This window comes from Pholcus phalangioides, unplaced genomic scaffold (assembly GCF_987345545.1).
Source record: "Pholcus phalangioides strain wild (caught in Gottingen) unplaced genomic scaffold, Ppha-v1.0 ptg000021l_1, whole genome shotgun sequence".
Classification (NCBI taxonomy): domain Eukaryota; kingdom Metazoa; phylum Arthropoda; class Arachnida; order Araneae; family Pholcidae; genus Pholcus; species Pholcus phalangioides.
Window position 1 is genome coordinate 13,140,573 of NW_028301614.1, and position 17,614 is coordinate 13,158,186.

Consider the following 17,614-nt stretch of genomic DNA (forward strand, 5'->3'; position numbering starts at 1 on the left):
GTTCTATCTAATACATTCGCAGTTGTAACTTCTCCTCGGTTAAATGATACCACCCAACGTTCCATTCTAATCTCATTTAGTGTGAATATTTAACTGAATCATAATTCTCTCCTTTTTTTTGCTCACGAACAATCTGCGTGAAAACTCTCAAGCGCAGGCAGTACACAGATGGCAGCACCAAACACTGTTCGTATAAGTAGGGCTCGGTAATAATTAATTTCTGGCAGGTCGAGGTGATAATGCTCGGAGACAATGGACTTGTTTAGGATTGCAATGTCATCGCCATTATTTATCTGTTCGAAAGTAATTACGTTCGTCTTGGAATATCACTTGAAAGAGGGACACCGAGAGAAAGAGCGTCCGGTGCCACGTAACATAAAGAAGAGTAACAATAGAAATCCATCAATCCAAAGATATTGTGATGACCGTTTTGAGTTACAAGTCGCTTAAGACGTGGACGTTGGCCGTTTCGTGCAGCCTGATCAATTTGATACTGGACGGCACCGTAAGGTGCAGCGGCATCTTCTTCGTTGCTGTGCAAGAGACGTTCGCCGTCGACAAGAGATCGGCTTCGGTTCCTTTTGCCGTTTGTGTCGCAGTTCGAAACCTCTCGGGTGAGTAAAAGTCATCGTCCTCACATTGCTTGTGCGCAGGGTTACCAGAAGTCCTCCTACGCTTTAGAAAATTCGCCCTTTTGTCCTCCTTTTCAATTTTCGGAAGTTATTTTTATTTTTTTTTCCACTCTGAAACATTTTATCTCTTGTTTTTTTTCACACACATTTCTAAACGCTTTGATCATTTGCCGTCAAAGTTTTCCCAGGGTACAAGTGGCCTCCAAAAAGGGCAGACGCTATTCTAACCAAGGCCCAGCTTGGTTCAGATAGTATGAAAAAAACAGTCTGAAGAACAGCTCTATTTTTCTCAATTTTGAGAATACTATTGTTTGCTTACCAACAGCTGATGCCGTGTACTGAAGTGGGGAGGGAGGGTGTTACCATGAAGAAATGAAGAAAATAGGATACAAACAACATTCAATGCTGATTATTATGACGAAATCACCTCTGAAAAAAAAGCGACGCTTCAGAAATAACAAAAAACCATCTGAAAGAAAACATCCCGCCTTGTTCTAGGCAAAGTAATAAAACTGACTGTGTGAACATTAAAAGCGAGAGAATAGACCATAGTCTTCCAAAATTTTTGTTCCACCGCCCCCTTCACCAGAATTTTTTTTCCTCACATCACCCCCCAACTCAAGTAAACCCATAGGATCCTATTTTAAATCAGTAGGTTCTATCGCCCCCCTTGGACCATTCCATCGCCCACCAGGGGGGCGATATTGCCCACTTTGGGAAACACTGGAATAGACGGATCATTATTTACCCTTCTTTTCTTCTTTGTAGCGGTTTGGTAAGAAAAAAATTATTGTTGTTTCTTTTTTTGTCAGTTTAGTGGCGCCATCTGTTGTGGAAATCGGGAAAAGTGACGTTACCAATAGTGCACGCGCAAGCATCCTCCTTCCTGTTTCCGGATATGGCAACCCTACATGTACCAGGCTATATTACATTAAAATGTGGTTGTTGGTTTTTCTGAACGAAGAAAACAATTCTAAATATTTTAATTTTCGAATTAGACCTTCAACAATCACTTTGTGTATAACGTTGTAAGTCGTCCAGTAGCTACTCTCGTCAAGGTCCATCCAGTATTTTTTGAAGTGAAAAAGAGACTTCTGTAGAATATACTTTTAACGGCTTCGCATTAACATTTTAACAAGCTGTCAGCTCCGTAAAATACTCTCAACAAAACATTTCCCACTGTCTTAATAAAAAAAAAATCTGGATGACACTCTTTTTGAGTTTTGCAACTGAATGACTGTTTATTACTTTGTTTATTCGCAGGTATCTTCATCGGTATCTTGGCCACAAAGTACGGCCCTGGATCAGTGACGCTGATGGGCGGCCTATTGTCCGCGGTCGGGATCGGGATCTGTTTCTCCGCACCGAAGATCGCGTGGATGACCGCTTTCTTCGGCGTCTTGTTTGGTAAGCGATTGATTCATTTCATCACGCATCGTTGAAACACGTTGTATTATTCAAGACGAAATTCCACTATAAAATTTCATAACAATCCGGGTGGGTTAAGACGGCACTGACATTCTACTCAATGCCCGCTTGATGTCGTCTATATTGATTCGACCAAGGGTTTTGATATGGTAAATAATAATGCTCTAAAAGAATAGCGAAAACTTGTTGTTTTTTTGTTCTGATCTGACGTATTCCATCTTCAATGTTTCTTGCTATAGCGATACTCAATACAATGATAAAAAAAACCCCTCTCTATTACGATATTTTTTTTTTTTTTTGAAATCGTATTTGTGATTGCCTATACTATAATGTTGAAATTCTCTCGATACAACGATACCCTTTAGTACGATAAACACCTGTATAACGATATTTTTTGAGTAGATTTCGAAACTGTTCCACAAAAACATTTTTTGTTTCGCTCAAAATCACCTTCAATATACAGGGTGCCTTGTAAGTGCTAATGCGCCTTTATCTCATCAACTGTTTGTCGTAGAGGTATGGTTTCAATTTAAAAAATGCTCGAAATGTGTTCAAAAATTACCCTGTACCAAGTTTTGAGAGTGAATATATGGTGTGCACAAAATAAAAACATGTAAACTTTTATACGGTTTCCCCGTGCTCTAACTTCCAATTAGAAAATTGTTGCCCTGTGTTTTCTGAGACCAACAAAAGGGATCGTATATTTTTAACTGTAATATTCGTAGAAATATTCGAATTCAAAAAACGGAGAAAAATTGGGAAAGGACAGCATAAATGAGAGAAAGGAGCGTTGCCATTATTTTTTGCTGTTATTTCTTAACTTTTCTCCTATTTTTGAATTAAAATATCCTCGTGAATATGGTGGTTAAAACGTGGATTTTTTCTTTTTTTTGGGCTCATAAAAGACAGGGCAACAACTTTCTAATTGGAAGTTAGAGGACAAACAGGGTGACCGTTTAAAAGTTTAGATTTTTTTATTTTGTGACGCAATGTATTTTCACTCTCAGAACAGGTACAGGGTAACTTCTGGCCACATTATGAACATTTCCTAAATTGGAATCATACCTCTATGACGGACAATTGATGAGATAAAGGCCGCATCAGCACTTACAAGACACTTACCTGTATTTTTGAATTCCTCATCCGTTTTTGTTTTTTCGAGGGTCTGTCAAATAACATTATTATTTTGGGCTATATCTGCCCTTTTAAAGCTTTGCTAAAATCGCCACGATGCTATTTTTTGTGTAGTGTACAAAAGTGTTGTGCAGTAAACTACTTCACAGGGTGAAACAACTTAACTGAAGTTTATTCATCACCTAATCAATCACAATCTTTTGTTGAGAATAAACACTCACAATTGCGTTTTATACAGTGGTAGTAACAACACCGATTCAGTGAAATGATGTCAACAACAGCTCACATTTGGCGGCGCGCCTGAATTCCAGCGAGTGCATTGTTTGGTTCGCTACTTTTTTTACGGTTCTATAAATTGTCTGAAACAACGACGTGCGAATTTCAATTGGAAAATTCCCTAAAGCCAGAAAATAACTGAATAATGAAGTTAATCGGGTAATCGTTTTTTGATTAAATCGGATTCTATGCATCACCTTATACCATGAGCTCCTGTAGGACATTTGCATCGCGCAATCGATTAATAATTATAACTAAATACGCGCTAAATTATGGCCACAACAGGCAAATTCCTCAACGAGATGACTGAGTGAAACACAATTTGGAAATATACGCATTAACTGATTTCAACAATAGATGACACAACAGTCATTTAACTTTCATTGCTTACCAAACGCCGATTGATGTATACGCTGTACACAAGTACAAACAGTCATGTATCTCTCTCTTCACGTATCTTATTCAAATATCGATTTATTTAAAAAAAATACAAAAAGTTCGGACTTTACTATGCATATATAAAATGGCTGCCATTACACCATCTATCAATGGAATTTTCAGCTAATCTCGTGAATACTGTGATTCAAAATTTTTCAGGCTGTCTGACAAACGCGGAACAAGAAAATATTCATTTTTAAAGAGGTTTGGTACTATTTTCTCTGCTGTCGCTGTAAAAGTGCTCTAAATGGGAAATGTATGTTCATTTCACCTCTGGTGGAGTTCGTGACGACCGAGTACAAGCTCTTCCATTTACGTATATTCACTTCATTTCAGAATTTATTGGGTCCATATCTGGTGAAAAGAAAGCACGAGGAAAGGGTCTCAAGGTGGTCTTCAAAAAGTTTCGAAAAATTGCCTCTTATTCTATTCATTCATGTATATATGCACAAAAATATTTTACAAAAATCTGAATTATTTATTATGAGTCACTCAAAAAAAATTGTAAATACTAATATTATGGACGCTAATAGTCTAAGAATGAATATAATAATTTCACAACCCTAGAGTGTTGGATTGACGTCATTCAAACAACGCATGATCAAGTACAGTCAACACCACTTATAGCCGACGGTCTCCGCACGAAGCTCGTGACGTCGCTGAATAAGGTCATCTCATCTATAGCCATTGATATAGCAGGCCAACGCATTCGCCATCTTTACCCCTTCTTGTAGCATATCCAATGGCTATAGGTGAGATGATCTTCAGTGACGTCACGAGCTTCGTGTGGAGGCCTTCTGCTATAGATGGTGTTGGTACAGTACAGACAGACTAAGAAAGATAAAAACTAGTTTCTAGAACAGAGAAGAAGTGATGATTAGCCGACTGTTGTTATTTTTAACACTTACAGCGGCAATCCCGAGATGTCTCGTCAAACTTGATCTGTTTTATTTTGGTCACCCCAAAATATCTCGGGTTCTTAACACGCTTTTATTTCCCAATGACAGTTATACATACGGATCGGGAAAATTTTAAAAACCTCTTAAAGGGTTAATAACTTTTGCGGTTTTAATAAGGGGCCGTTCAAGTATTACATCAGCAAATTTTTAGCCATTTTTGACGCCCTCCCCTTGTCAGCACTGCCCGCTACCTCATAACGTATATTGGTGGGATCAGAAACGTACGCGGAAGGGGAGGGGGCATAGGAGTTGGAGCGTCCCCCAGACGAAAAAGAAATTATTTGTTTAATGCAAAAAAATTAAAATTTCCAAAGAAAAAACTTTTATATGTTATTATAATGAATTTCTGTTCAATTTTTCAATGCTATTTGAAGCTAAGAACTCAAAACATTTTTGTAAGAAATTCATTGCGACCCGCCCTCTAAGCCATATATGGTAAACACTGGTTATGTAATGTGGACTGCCCCCCTCAAACCCGCGACACAGTTCCAGAACACTTAAACGATCAGTGGCACATTTAGAGATCCCTTGAGTGACATGTGGCACAGTTTTAGAGCACTTAAGCTGCCCCAGTGCGGTTCTACATCACTCAAGTTACCCGCGGAACATTCCAGATTACGTAAGCGATTCGTGGCATAATTACGGATCACTTGAGTGATACGTGGCACAGTTCCAGAACATTTAAGCGGCCCGGACACATTTCCAGAGCACTTGAAGGATCCGTGAAACATGTAGAGATCACTAAAGTGGCTCTGTAGGGGACTTATCAATAGGGAGAATGTTAGTTCAGGTGCCCAATAACTATCGAAAGGTTTTCCGTTTTCGGCGCACCGAATAAGATGCCACATGAAGAATATTTCATATCTTTTCATAAAGGGTGGTTGATGACGTAAGTATCATCCAAATCCCCCTTCTCCCCTTATCATCAAAAGTCAGCAAATCGGAACCCTCCCCCATCGATGCTGACGTAATACTGGAATGACCCCTTATTGGACTCCGCTGCTAATTTGTTTTGTTTTTATGTGTCACTGTGGATGAGATGAATGCACTTAAATTTTTTCATAATTTTTTGAGCACGACATCTTTGGACCCTTTCCTTGTTAGATAAACCTCATGACTAGAACCCGGATTATATGCAATTGCATATTTTGGCATTTTTTAGCATTGATGCATATAAATGCATAACATCAAAGAATTTTCAGAATAAGTGCATATTTAGGCTCACTCAATTTTTTTTTATAATTTTTCAAATAAATATTGTTCATAATATTTTCATAACATCGGTTTTTTTCCGCAGGTGAAATTTAGTGAATTGACACATATTTATAAAGTATTTTACGAATATTAACCCTTTTAATCTAAGGCTGTGTCTAGATATATGTCAAAGTGTTAAATTAATTTTAAAAATAGTGTCGAAATTCTTTCGTTACTGATATTTTCGTTATTGAGCACGACATCTTTGGACCCTTTCCTTATCTTTGGACTACATCGAACTGAAAATAAAAAACTGCCTGAATAAAAAATATGTAGAAGTTATTTGTATGTGCTGTATATAAATATATATGAGGGGATATTGTTTTGTAAATATGCAACTGAGAAATAGAAAAGATGCATTTTAAAAACAGATCTGCTTTTCCTTTCACGGTGATTTTTTTTAATGCATATTTTCTCATTTTTTGTAGATATTTCGGAATTTTTGATTTTTCAAGATCTCTAGTGCATATTTCTAGTGTTTATACAAATACAAATACAAAGCCACAACAGGCAAAATGCCCAACGAGGTGGCTGAGAAAAAGATGCCCATAAAAATATGGATGTCATATATTTAAAAAATATAGCAACCCAATTAAAAATGCAATTAACAAAAATTATAAACAATATATACACAAGATAAAATACTATACAGTGCCCATAATGTATTTATGGTTATCTTATTCTAAGTATGGATAGCTTCTCGATTTACCCCAACATGTTTATCGTATTTCTTTTTAAACGTGCCAATTGTGTTACAATTTACTACCTCCGGGGGTGAGCTATTCCATTTATTAACAACCCTATTAGAGAAAAATTCCCTGCGACACCATAACCTTGCATTGTCCCTCACCAATCGATACTGGTGTCCCCTTGTAAAACCAGTCAATTGGCGGTGTACTAAAAGTTCATGGTCCCATCCTATCCATCCCATTGAAAATTTTGAACACTTCGATCATATCTCCTCGACACCTGCGTTCATCCAATGTAAACATATTCAAAAAATGAAGTCTTTCTTCATAACTCAAGCCCTGTGTGCCAACAAGGACACTCGTAGCTCTTCTCTGCACCCCTTCAACCAAGTCTATGTCCCTCTGTAGGTATGGTCTCCAAAACATTCCAGGACGAACTAAGCCTCGGAAAAGCGGAAGAATGACTTTAGGAGAACGCGAAGAGACCTTATTGAAAATGAGACCAAGCATTCTATTCGCTTTTTTGACCTCCGCTGAACAATGTTCAGAAAACCTAAGCCTCTCGTCAATGAGAATTCCCAAATCGGTGACCCTAGCTGCATCCGGGATAGTGACACCATTCAACTCGTAGTAAGTATTTATTCAAAATAAGCGTAATGCATATTTTGGAATTTTCGTGCATAATTTGGCATTTGCAGTGCATAATTTGGCATTTGCAGTGCATAATTTGGCATTTGCAGTGCATATTTAAGTGCTTATTTTTGCATTTTCAAGTGCATATTTAAGTGCTTATTTTTGCATATTTAAGTGTTTATTTTTGCATTTTTTAGTGCATATTTTTGCATTTTTAGTGCATATTTGCATATTTTTAGAGGATATTTTGCCACTTTTTAGTGCATATAATCCGAGCTCTACTCATGACGAATATGTGACTAGCAGCTAGCAAGCACTAAAGAAGGAATGAGAGAGAAAACCCGTTTGTGGTTTTATGGCAACCCTTCTTCATACAAGAATGCTGAGAATGAGAGAGAGATTTCTTTTTCTCTCGGCAACTAGCATTGCAGCACATTAAAGAAAGAGAACTTCCAGATCCTAATGCTGAGATGAATTTTGAAAAGAAAAGTTTGTGCTGTCTTGCCCGGATTGCAAGAGGACCGGGGTTGGCCTTCCGCCGGAGCTAACAGACTCCGTCTTTCCAAAGTTCTCATCTAAGAATTAATTATCCGGAAAGTCTCTTTGATGTGCTGTAATGCAGAGAATGGTTGAGGCACATCATATCCTTCCAGAGAATACGTTTCTGAATTTGAACATGACTGACGCTCGTTGACATTGAATACTGATTAAGGATTACAGGATTACAAGTTTCCTTGTTGAAACTAACTACACTGATGTGCAAAATTAAGAGAATTTTCACTTTTAATCGATTATTTTCAGAGCTTCTGGACAGATTTCAATGAAATTTGGCATGTGCATAGGTTGATGTAATACAAATAAAATAGTCGTACAAAAATTATTGCAAACAATCATGATCGTGCGTAAGACGCATCAGTGCAGGATGAACTAACACGATATCGAACAACGTGATTTCATACTGGAAATCGAGCTATTTAGGAGTCCCTACTCCTCCGGTGGCACCATTTTCAGCTCCTGGATTATTCGGGGAAGGGAATAACGAAGTACAATTGACCTCCCAAGGCATGCTCTGTAGGGTGGTCTCTTTAGGTCTAGATATTTAGCTGGCCAACTCATCCGGCGAATATCTTCGCTTTCCCGAAATTCGTCGACCATATCCATTAGCCCTATGTGGAGACGTGTTGTCGTCCATTAAAATGAAATCAGCACCAACTTCACCCCTGGAAAAGCAAACATAGGGCTTCAAAATATCATCCCTATACTTCTTCACAGCAGTCACGGATCCTATGTTAAAGACATGGAGGTCTGTGCGTTCATGCATTGAACATTGAAAAACCGACAACAATCGCTTGGCGATTTACTTCCATTTATCCCTGAAGGGGTGGTTTGAAGCGGAGAAATAGCCTGCAAGGTACGTAAAAAATAGAAAAAAATTGAATCAGCTGCCACCTGACATTTGAAAATTTGTAGCCAAGCTCTCAACCATCTGACCACTTTGCGAGAAACTGCCTCGATCCACGTGGCATATTTCACTTATTACGCAACAATTGCCTACCGCAAAGGGTCGTTATATAGAGTCCATTTTAGTGAAGCCAACATCAATTGCACTGCAGTCTATTATCTCTGTTGTCAATTAGCACTTCTTGTTAGAGGACTCCAGTGGGCCCCCAATTGAGATTTCACCTGCGTTTTCATGTCGCATCGGACAGGCACTGAGGCCAGTCAATGGGACATTAGCATGATGCCTGCTCAAACCATCAAACCTCCGCCACCATAGTGGCCTCGTTTTCTGATGTTGGATGAAAGGTCAAAGGTCCCTGGTTGTCTCCATCACCAAATCATGACATGATTCCCACGTAATAAAAAGGGTACGTTCGTCTGGTTCTCCTCAGATAAACGTACGTCGAAAATCAGTGGTTACGCCTAACCGAGACCTGCTACCTGTCCTCCAACACCAGAGAAAGAGACCACTATGGTGGCAGAGGTGTGATGGTTTGGGCAGGCATCATTCTGGATGAACGGACGGACCTCCATGTCTTTACCAGAGTATCTGTGACTGCTGTCAAGTATAGGGATGACTTGGAGACCTATGTTTCAAGGTTTACTGTGTCAGATTGGCTGGTACTGATGCGTCTTACGCACCACCATGCATATTGTAATAAAACTGTTAAATATATACTTGGTTTGTATTACATCAAACTATGCACATATTTAATTCCATCAAAATTTGTCTAGAAGCTCTGAAGATAATCAACCAAAACAAGTAAAAATTCTCTTAATTTTGCACACCAGTGCATATTATTCAACTTCAAACGCGAGAAGCCGCGTAAGGCTTTTCCCTCTTCTAAAGCTACTTCTTCCGTGAACCACGTAAATTAAAAAGGAAATGTTGATTCTTGCCAAAGACTTCGTTGTATCCGATGTTCATTGATTCGACAATTCATTGCAAACGATTTTTTGTGAGTGACTTCATTAACATATTTTATAACGAAGTTGCGCATAATAATGTGACCAGTTTTTCTTCTCTTCTGCAGGTATCGGCTACGGGATGGGCAACATACTCCTACCCTTGATCATCGGCAATACTTTCAAAAAATCTATTTCCACGGCCACCGGATTCTCTTTCTGCGGGTCATGTGCTGGGTCCCTCGTTCTACCGACATTATTCACGATCCTACTCAGTCATTATGGACTTCACGGCACTCTCCTCGTCACTGCTGGCCTGGTTCTGAACTGCGTGCCACTGTCCATGATCCTCATCCAGTTTGCTTCTCCGGATAAAACCCAAGAACTGCTCGACTTTTCAAGGAAACGATCCAAATCCGAAGGTGACGACACCCATTTCGCGGACGACAAACGCCAGAGACATCGGAAGAACAACAAAAAAAAGCCTCCGTCAAAATGCCGTCCAAAGCCTCTGAGGACGGTTTCGGTGGACATCAGCTGTACCAGTTCGACAGACTACGAGAGAACGACTTCTTCGAACGCTTCCACTAAGACAAGCCAGAACCAAAGTTACAGCATCGGTTCGTGTTCCCTCGCGGTCAGTTCGGCTCAAGACGACAACATCAACGAATCGAGGAACTCGCCAGTCATGCACACGGTCGTAGTCGTCGGCGAAGGATCATCATATCCGTCTTATGAAGGGTCTACCTGTAAAAAAAGGACACGCACCAGTTCAAAAACGATTAAACTAGAAGTCGACGACCAAATCATGAGTGATTCTCAGGGACATGATCACAAAAGTGCCATGGAGGAAGAACAAGATAGACACGTTGGCATAACTGGTAGTGATAGGACAGGAAAACCTCCGACGACGAATAGTGTCGACGACGAACCTAATGTTGTGAATTCACGCAAGAATGAAGAGGATTCTCGTTATTCCAGGGATGATGAAGAGACTTCAATTATTCCAGGAAAGAACAGTGATTCCATGTTACTAGGAAATAGCGGTGTCGGCGAAGTCACAAAGACTGATGGTACCCTCATGAAAGGGAGACAGAATGATGAGCTTAGCGCCGTGTGTGTAAACGGAGACGGCGACAGAAATGCCGGGGAGGTCAACATCGATGAATCGAACAAGATTTCAGAAAACAACGACGATCGGAACGAACAGATTGAGACCGATTGCACGAGTGTCCACAATTCAGAATCGCCGAACAGCGGAACCCAATCAAAGGTCGAAGAAGAGACGCGCATTCCTAACTCTGTGAAATCGACTAAAGACACTTCTAGCGTCGACGATGAAGGGGTGTCGAAATCGATCTCCGAAATCATCTCGACGAGCCTCGAATCTTCATCAAAATCACTCGCACCGAAAATTAAAGGCGTTATAATCACAAGCAGGACGTCGGATGATAATTTTGCCTCTCGAGAAAAATGCAAATCAAAGGACACGATCTCCAACGTCCCCAGCGGACAAACCAGTGAGGACAACAAAATTACCAATGCTACCAACGACAAACTTACCAATGCTACCAACGACAAACTTACCAATGCTACCAACGACAAACTTACCAATGTCGGGAAGAGGAATTCATGCCCTTCAAATTCTTTGATCGGAAGCGAACGTCCCTACCAATCGAGCCGACTGCCGAAATTGAAAGTGACGGTGTTCGAGTACAGCCTGAGCGTGGACGACATCGACTGTTCTTCGGTGCCACCCGATTATGGCAAAAAGCATTACAGGAGGCACGCGAATTCGGTATCGCACAAGTATTTCGAGAAAGAGGACGTTCGGATGATCGGCAGCGCAGCGGACTGGGCGTTTCATTACGGAAACGAGAACCGATCGCCAAGTTGCCCGAATTCGGCGCCTCTGAGCAGCATCGCGATCCCCGAGGAAACGAAGATGAAATGCCAGAAAGCGATCGCACCAAAGAAATCGCCGTTCGTCGTGTTTGCGGACGCGTCCTTCATAGCCATCAGCCTGATGATGACGTGCTACGAGTTCATATTCGTCAGCACCATGGCCGTAATAGTCGACTATTCGAAAGACATCGACCTGCCACGTGAGCTTGGCAAGTGGCTCCTGGTGACAGTGTCCGTCGGCAACCTCCTCAGCAGACTGTCGATGGGATGGTTGACCGACAGCGGACTCGTCAGGAAGAACGTCTTCGCGGCCGTCTGTTTCACCGGCATCGCAGTCTCCGTCCTGGGAATTTCGTTCTCCTCGGATTCCAAGTCGCTTCTGCTCTCGTGCGCGGGATTCGGAATATTCGAGTCCGGTGCCATCGTCATGTTCCCTCTACTCATGCGGGAATGCGTCGATGAAGGACACCTTGCCATGGCGCTGTCGGCAAGTAACTGCGGACCTGGGCTGGTGTCGTTGCTGATCCCCGTTGCGATTGGTTTGTAATTTTGTTTGAAGATATTTATCATAACTCGGTTTCAATGACGCCTTTGCAAAAGTAGGTCTTATAACCACATATAATTATCACAGAGAAGCTGTATAGCTCTCTGCGATAATTATATGTGGCTCAACTCATAGCTCGAAGGCCAAATGTGGCCCTCTGAGTCATCTGATGTGACCCGTGGTACATTTTCAGACCACTCAAGTGATCCGAGGCGCATATACTTAGTGACTCGCGGTAAACTTCCACATCGTTTGAAGTGGCAACGGAAGATCATCTAAGCGACACCCCAAGTATATTTCCAAATCACTTGAGCGACCCAAGGCACACAGCCAGTTCACTCATTTGCAAATTATTCCAGTGGATGGAGGCGCATTTTCATATCTCATTTGACTGGTCCATACTTCCAGATCACTCTTGGCACATTTCCAGATCACCTGAATGGCGTGAGGCACATTTTCAGATTACGTGAGTGGCCCGCGACACGTTTCCGAACCAATAAAGTGTCCCGTAATCTCCAAAAGGGTGAGCAACCTTGCTATAGAGCGGGGGAACTAACCTTTCAGACATTGCGGCCAAATTAAACTTTCCACGAAGCCCGCGGGACCACCAAGCATTTAATCGCTTTTCTATGTAAAGATGTAAAGTAGTTATTTTCTAAAAATGGTCGGTGGGCTCAGCAGAAAGCTCGAAGGGCCACATATGGCCAGCGGGCCATAGGTTCAAGTCACCTGCTATGAATCATCTCTGGAGCCCCAATCCCCCCCCCTCCGCCTCTTTTAATTCTCAAATTCAGCTCCGCATCTTTTTTTTCCATGGATTCAGTTCGTGCCTCGAGGCATTAATTCTAGTTCGGAGTCAATGGAGAGATACTGATTGACCAATTAACGAACAAGAAAAATACTCTGGCTGTGAACATCTTTCGAAATGGCTGCATAAAAAATTATTCTGTTCCATCCCCCAATAAACACTTTTCATTGTCAAAAGAGAATCTTCAAAAACATCTCTTCTCACAAATCTACACTTTGAACACGAAATAACATTCGCGTTACGGATAAACATGTGCAAATGCATGTCTACGGCAAGGCTTTTCAGCGTACGGTCCACGAGCCATATTTGAGCATCGGAGATTTTTGTCGTGGCCCGCGGGTCATTTTCAGAAAATAGTTGAAATCATTGAACAACGATTAAATTCTAGAATTAATGAAAGAAATAATTTTTCCTATAATGAAACGGAAGAAATAATTCTAGAATAAATGAAAGAAATAATTCTAGAATAAAATAAAAAAAATAATTCTAGAGTAAAATGAAAAAATGAAAATATTCTAGAAATAAATGAAAGAGAGAGAAAAAAAATGTTTTTAGAATAAATGAAAGTAAAATAAGGACTTAGGTTATAATACAGGATGGCGAATTCGTAGAAAGAGTAGTCAAGAAAATTAGACTCGATTGGAAGAAGGGCCGCAAATTTCATGTAACTCAGAGGCGGGCCTGAGGATCCAAGTTCGAACTCCGTTGACGGCACAGCGGTGGTCGGCTGAAGTTGGTTTTCTGCGGTTTTCCAGCTTCGAGGCACGAATGTGAGTCGGTCTCCCATTTGAAAAAGTCTCTCCTCAGAGAGCAGGCAGGCCCACAACAAGAGAGAGAGAGAGAGAGATACATCTTTACTTACAGAAAATGAAAGCCAGATGGCAGCATGAACACGAAAAATGCGCAACATGTCAACATAAATACGTTAGGACCAAGCATACACTCAGAACACACATTTCGGCATGTGCCGATTCGTTAGAAATTCCGTAGAGGAATGTGTACGAAGTGCACGTTCGGCATAAATGCACCTCTGGTGGCAAGTATCTTTGTCGGGAAGAAGATTCTAGTGTTATCATTGCTATCGCATGTCTGATATTACGATTCTGTTGCAGGGGCGTTCAGGGATTCGTGCGGATCCTACGGAGGGCTTTTCTACTTGACGATATGCATAGCAGCTGCCTGTACGGCCTTATGCTTGTTGTTGCCGCTTCTCGTTAGACGCAAGTGAAATGGTGCACGTCACAAAATACCTTCTCCACTAATCTGGCAAGAAACCAGCGTTGAAATGAGATCACGTGTTTGTTTACATTTTATTTAGAAAAAAAAAATTACAGAAAAAATGTATATGTAGATTATTTGTATATTGAGTGTTCATTTGCGCGATTTGCCACAGTTTCCTTTTTCTCGATTCCTATCGATTTACTCACGAATGGGATTCTGGGAAAACCGCTCAGTGGAGCAACTCGGGGCTAGATGCGTCTTAATAATATCGAGGGCCCCTTAGACTCGATTTTATATACTCTGTGGGGCATAAAAAAAAATGCATACACTATTACAACATATGCAGGAATGATGAAAAATATCCATGCAAAAAGTATAGACAAAATGAAATGTAAGAAAAATAATTGATAGAAATAATTCCAACATATCCATGAAGATTCAGAACGTAAATGAAAGAAAAAATTCCAAACACGACTAAATTTCAGAATTCCAGAAACGATTTAAAATTCAGAATTTATTAAAAAACAGTTATAACCACACACACAGAATTTGTGGAAATTTCGAATTTATGAGAGAAAGACAACAAATAATTCCAAAATTATATTTCTTTGTAGATGAAAAAATGTAGAATACACACTAGTTATTTTTCCCACATGGAAAGCACAGTTTTTAGAATTGATGAAAATTCAGCGTTTATGAATGAAATACTCATTATCTCGTATAGGTGCGGGGCCCGGTGCAACAGCACCTGTCACACGCTCTTAAGGACAGCTCTACATTAGAGCGATACCATTAAGAATGAACGGCTAACATGCGACCATAATCACAAAACCTGGGACAACTCAATGAAAGACGGGATTCAAAAATATATTGACACGTGTCTGACAATATTAGCTCACGAGTAAAATGTGAGGGGGCGGGAGAAGACGCGTACAGTATCTGACATCGCGTGTTTACGCTAATCTTCTATTTCAAAAGCTTTGTCTCAGGAGGCTCAGCGTTTCTTCGAAACGTAGACTTAAACGGCGATTATGAAGAGCTCAGTTCGTAAGCTATACGCTTAGATTCAGATGAAGCTCATCCGGCGCGGATCCAGGACGATGTGACGGAAGGAGCGACTTATTGGATCATCCCGTATTTTACGGGACAGAAAAACTTTCCCCATATTATTCGACTCTTAGGAAGGGGTGGTTGTCCCCCCCCCCCGGATCCACGCCTGAGTGAAGGCGGCCATTTTCTTCTATGAATGGAGCAGAGGAGAGACATCTTCAGCTGAGAATGGAAAGGAGGTAGGTGGATCCAGGGCGATGTGTCGGAGAAGTGACTTATTGGATGATCCCGTATTTTACGGGACAGAACAGACCGAGTACGACCAGGCTCTGTCGTTTACGCGATTTTAACTCGTTGCCTCTGAGGGAACGGTGGCGCAGGAGAAAATTCTGAAAGACAAAGAGATTGGGCCCTTCCCCCTTTTCGTAGGGTACAATGTATATTCGTTAATCATTATACATACAATCTCGTTGTGACAATATACATATATACAATTATTTTACGGGACAGACAAATTTCCCCTATATTATTTGGCCTATGGAGGGACAATCACCCCCATCGCTCCCTATGGATACGTACTTGAGCTCATCGCTTCTTGTTTTCTGTTCAGAGCTCACTGAGACGTCTTAACAGCACCATGGGACACCCCGGATGAAGTGATGACCGGAGGCCTCTCTACCCAGCTTGAAGTACTACCAATTTCCATATTGACAATTGAAAATCGTCGTACCAAATTTCACTATGATGAGGCCTCTAACACATTTAAGGACTTTGGACCATAACCGGGTGGGCCAGTGTGTTAAGACGTCCCTTGCCTGTATGATCACGGTCAGAGGGTTGAATTTAGGGCGTATATGCTAAACCCATGACTCGCCACAAAATGTGGCCCGTGATCTCAAACTTAATTTTACAAAAAATAAACTAAGCGGGTACATGTGAGATCTGTGAAGTGGCCCGCGGCACATTTCCAGATCACTTAAGCGGCAGACAGATTACCTAAAATAGAAAGATGATACCAATCAAATTGTCAATAAATCAAGAGCAATTACAACTAGATGGAGACTATTATCACACACACACCAAAGTTTAAAGAAGTGTTTTTTGCATGGGTGTGTGTTGTGTATGTGTGTGTGTTCCCACATGCTTTTTATGGATTACAAGTTTGGAGGGGGGGGGATATAAAAATTCAGTCTATACTATAAATCATCTTTAGCCCCGTTCACATGGGAAATAGAAAAGCGGGTTTAAAACGCGTTTCAAGAATTGAAAAGTCACCAATGACTCTGCTCCCCATTCCCTTAGATCTCCCAATGCTACCGCAATATTTGCACGTGTGAACGGGGCTTATGACTGTTTTCGACGTGATGTTCTACAAACCAAAAGTTCTTTACATAACAGAATAGTATCATTAATCCAACTTAATATACGTCATCTTCATTTGTATAAAGTTTCGCCTTTTTTTTTCAAACAAACAATTTTCAAAAAATGATTGTTTTCTTGCTCTGAGAATATGTAGAGAATTTGATGTTATCACATTAGACGGTAGCAATCATTTTATATGTTTAAGAATTAAGGCTATAAAAGATCGCAAACTGCAAACAACAGATATTAAGCAGTTCGTTTCATTCGATGGTTAATAGATTTGCAAATTTTAAGCAGAAAAAATATGTATACAGGGTGTTCTGTTAATGGACCGACAAACTCGGAGGCTTATTAGTAAACATCAAGAGAAACAAAAATTGTGCAATGGAACACATTGTGTCGCAAAACCGCATCGAGAGGGTGAAAATCACGAAAAACGCATGCGGGTTTCGACTTCGGGAACGACAAAAAATACAATATATAATAACTACAAAAGATTTATTTGATTAATTATTACAAGAGTTGTTGGAAAATGGCGGCCGCTGACGTCATTGCACAGTCTACAACGACGTTAAAATGATTCTCGGACGCGCTCGAAGATGCCGGGTATGCTTTTGATGTCTGCCTTGATTTTTGCTGCTACACCATAAATTGGCAATAGAGGGAGCCCGCGAAAAATCTGTCTGGGGTCCCACGAAATATTTACCCATTGGGGAGCGGCTTCCCTTCTGCCCGGGATGTGGTGGCCCTGAATTTTATTCGTTGATAAAATGAATAAAAATGAAGTTTTATTTTTCCGTGGCCCACACGGGGGAAGTGCGACAGGGTTGCCGGTTGAGGGGCCCACGGGGAAGTTGACAGGTTTCAGTGGGTTC

General features: G+C 40.8%; 1 protein-coding gene across 2 annotated transcripts; it reads left to right on the top strand.

Moving 5' to 3' along the window:
- The first annotated feature begins 315 nt into the window (after positions 1-315).
- Positions 316-14,460, top strand: LOC149070660 (uncharacterized). Of its 2 annotated transcripts, none has more exons than XM_089249110.1 (4): positions 316-614; positions 1,896-2,039; positions 9,978-12,293; positions 14,219-14,460. In XM_089249110.1, exons 1-4 carry the CDS (start codon positions 422-424, stop codon positions 14,332-14,334), a joined length of 2,769 nt encoding a protein of 922 aa, XP_089105236.1. In that variant the 5' UTR covers positions 316-421; the 3' UTR covers positions 14,335-14,460. The 2 variants fall into 2 exon arrangements, with proteins under 2 accessions (XP_089105236.1, XP_089105237.1); XM_089249111.1 differs by lacking the exon at positions 316-614 and adding an exon at positions 1,561-1,660 and having other exon boundaries at positions 14,219-14,424.
- The last annotated feature ends 3,154 nt before the right edge of the window (positions 14,461-17,614 follow it).

What these genes read in the sequence shown, in the direction of transcription:
- LOC149070660 (XM_089249110.1), top strand. Translation starts at nt 422, where the DNA reads ATGACCGTTTTGAGTTACAAGTCGCTTAAGACGTGGACGTTGGCCGTT. An exon ending in CGCAGTTCGAAACCTCTCGG is followed by an intron (nt 615 to 1,895) that starts GTGAGTAAAAGT and finishes GTTTATTCGCAG; the next exon opens with GTATCTTCATCGGTATCTTG. An exon ending in GCTGATCCCCGTTGCGATTG is followed by an intron (nt 12,294 to 14,218) that starts GTTTGTAATTTT and finishes ATTCTGTTGCAG; the next exon opens with GGGCGTTCAGGGATTCGTGC.